Source organism: Nematolebias whitei, chromosome 10, assembly GCF_014905685.2.
Source record: "Nematolebias whitei isolate Nwh7 chromosome 10, NemWhi1, whole genome shotgun sequence".
NCBI lineage: Eukaryota > Metazoa > Chordata > Actinopteri > Cyprinodontiformes > Rivulidae > Nematolebias > Nematolebias whitei.
The window spans coordinates 9,529,761-9,532,947 of record NC_056507.1 but is presented as its reverse complement, the minus strand read 5'-3'; the positions used below and the strand labels follow the sequence as shown (position 1 = coordinate 9,532,947).

Genomic DNA, 3,187 nt, shown 5'->3' with positions numbered 1-3,187 from the left:
TTGTTAATAATCTGTTGTTAATAATCTGTTATTAATAATCTGTAAATGCTGTAGCGATATGGTGCTGGATATAGTTAATTATCAGTTATGAGTTAAGCTCATAAGATATGCATGTATTATGCAAATAACCTCGTTGTTTGGGCACCACCTCTCTTAGAGAGGAAAAATCATTCTTGCTATTTACCCCAAATTAATGTAAACTGAACATGTTCTTTTCTCGTGTTTAAAGAATATCTAATCAATTAATACACACAGATATGCCAAAAATAATCACAAATTCAGTTGATTTTATGTATTTTATTATAAAAATAATCTGTGATATATATGAAAATTATGCATAACAAAAGTTAACTGAATAACAAATAGCTTTGAATCAAAGGTCTAATTGATTATTCAAATCTGTGAAACTTAACAGGCAGACTTTGGACTGGTTTCTGTTTGTGAAGTGGTTAAAATTGTGTCTAAGGTGAGCTAAGTTTGTCTGATAAGTTGTGATGTAGGGTCACCAGAAAGGCGTTGAAAAGTCTCTCTCCTACCAGGATGTAGATGTTCAGAGCTTGGTTCTGACAGTTACTAATGATACCAGCAAGGCCTACGATGCTCTGGTGACTTTGAGGCTGAAGTCTCCTCAAAGTTCATCAGTCGGAGGGACGAATGTACGGCCACTGGCTCTGAAGTCAGCTGGGATTTACCACTCCTCTGCTGTGAGATTCTGGTTGCCTGTTAGGCAGCTGGAGCCCGGGATTCAATGCCAGCAGCTGGTTCTGGTTCTGGTCAGATTCTGTGTCTTTCACTCGTCCTGAGACGTCTGCAGAGAGGATGCTTCTCTCCTTTCTGAGGTCAAGTGCAGAAGCTGGGTTTCTTCTCTCTCCAGTTCTCTGTGCAGAAGCGTGATGGCTTCGGAGTTTATCTTTGGAGTTTCTTTAAAAGTGAAGAGTGTCTCTTAAAAAGTGTGTGTGTGTGTGTGCGCGTGCGTGCGTGCGTGCGTGCGTGTGTGTTTTTAAAGAAGTGAAACTTACTGTCTGTGTAGAACAGAGATGAAGGTCCACCTCAGGAGGGGTGGTCCTAACTTTTAGCTTGTTTCATATGTAAATCTAAAGTCCCTTTCTGCCTTAAAAGTTTTCCTTTTAAAAGAGAAAATAAGACAAGTGTATTATCTTAAAGAAAGATTACTCAAAACACACATTTTCATGAATAAACATTCAGGTATGACATATTTAGGATTAAACTTAAAACATACAATGTTTTACCAAAGGTGTTGCTGTCCATCTCCTGAAAATGAACGTCATTAAACATAGGGTTCTTATGGTGTTATCTTCATGGGAACCAGTCTGGGAGAAATACTCCTTTTTGATAAGGGAAGTTATCAACGTAACAAGTTCGGATGTTTCAAAACTCCGAGGTCAGTGGAACAAAAGCTCTCATTAAAATGATCTGTCCGTTTCATGGAATGGAAAGTTTTTTTTTATTACATTAAGTCAACTGAGGAGTTTGTGAGCTGAGACGGTGAATAAAATATGTCTGTTCATTCCCAAAAGAATAGAAGAATCTTATTTTTAACAGTTTCGAACACAAAAACACAGGAATGTTTGTTTCAGGTGAGGTGAACTGTTTTCTGAGGTGGTGTTCCCCTTCAATGCAGTCCAGAGTTTTATGAAAAAAGTGTAAAAAATCTAGATTGTTTTCTGAAACTTTTAAAGAATATTTTTTAATCTGAACAAATTGAACTGTTAAATGTTGACCCACAGAAACTGTTGCTTCCAGTTTCTGCAGTTTTCTGATGAGTTTGTTTGTTTGCGTCCAGTTCCCTCCTCTCACCTGGACGTCACAGAGAAAGAGACGTGAGTCCACGTTCGGCACGTTTTTAAACTAGTTTCTGACAGAATCCAGGTGGAAGTCCGCACGATTTCTTCTTCTGTGGTTTCTGTTTCAGAGGCGAGACGGCGCTCCATAAAGCTGCCGCCCTCTGTCAGAGGAGCATCTGTCACTTCCTGGTGGAGGCAGGGGCATCGCTCATGAAGACAGACCTGCAGGTAAACAAGAGCTCACCTGTGTCCCTCTGGCCTGTGTCCCTCTGGCCTGTGTCCCACTCATTTGTGTCCCTCTAACCTGTTCTGAGCGTCCAATCAGAAACCTCCAGTCCTGAACAATTGAATAAATTAATTTTACGATCCAGTTTAATTTTTTCCTAAATTCAAATAAAACCAATCCAACCCACATGTGGTCAGTAAATTATCTGACAATAAAAATGTTTAAAAGAAATAAAATTAAAAATAAAGTTGAGCTCATTTGTTCCTGGACAAACGTCTTCACGTTCATGAAGCTCAGGATGAATCCAAAAACTAAACGAGAAGTTTTTATATTTATATATTATAGTTTCTTTAGGGTTATTTAACAAGTCTAAAAGTTTTTCCCTTTTTGTTGTAGTTTTGTTTTCAGCCGTGAAATAAATAATTTTCGGTCCGAGAGCTCTGCTCTGACTCGAACAGAAAAGCAGCTGATTGTTTTTTACAGCTGGTGAAAGATTCGGTGACGGGAGCTCATCAGCTTCCTGCTGCTTGGAGCCGTTTGTGCTGCGTTTCCTGGCAGGACGGCGGCCACCAGTCCGATCCGTGCCACCGCACGTTAAACAAATCTCTAGCAGAATTCGACCCACTTCTATAAAGTGATTAATGTTGTGTGTCAGTGAGAAGCGAAGCGCCGCAGGATTCCCCGGCCTCACTCCTGCTCACACAAAGGCCCCAGCTCACCGTCGCCATGGTGAAGCTAGAGGAAACAGGAAGCAGCTCCAAATCGAAGGGTTTTCTTCTTCTACCCTCAAATAAAAGGAGTTCATGTGTTATTTAGTGTCCAGAGATGGTTCAGAGTCCAAATCCATCTCAGGGTGTTACAGCTACTGAAAGGTTTCCATCCGTCCAACCAAATTATGAGACATATACATGTTATTCATGTAAAAAAAAAAAAAAAACTTTAATCATGAGTGCAGTGAACAGAAATAATATTTCAAAAGATTATTGTCTTAAACACAAATGACTGAAATTGATTGATTGAACTGTTTTTTTCTTGTGGAGCAGCCAAATGTTTAACAACTTTTCAAGTGTTTAAAAGTTGTGAGATGTTAATATTTACAGACTACCTGATGTTTGCAAATGTTTACAGACTGTTGGATGTTTGTTAATGTTTACAG

General features: G+C 39.2%; 1 protein-coding gene across 1 annotated transcript in view; it reads left to right on the top strand.

Annotated features, from left to right (window-relative positions):
• Positions 1-3,187, top strand: part of dgkzb (diacylglycerol kinase, zeta b) — a 26,391-nt gene that overhangs the window by 22,275 nt on the left and 929 nt on the right. The window contains exons 31-32 of the mRNA XM_037683300.1: positions 1,805-1,841; positions 1,934-2,033. Coding sequence (XP_037539228.1) covers positions 1,805-1,841; positions 1,934-2,033 — 137 coding nt within the window. The remainder of the gene's footprint in view (positions 1-1,804; positions 1,842-1,933; positions 2,034-3,187) is intronic.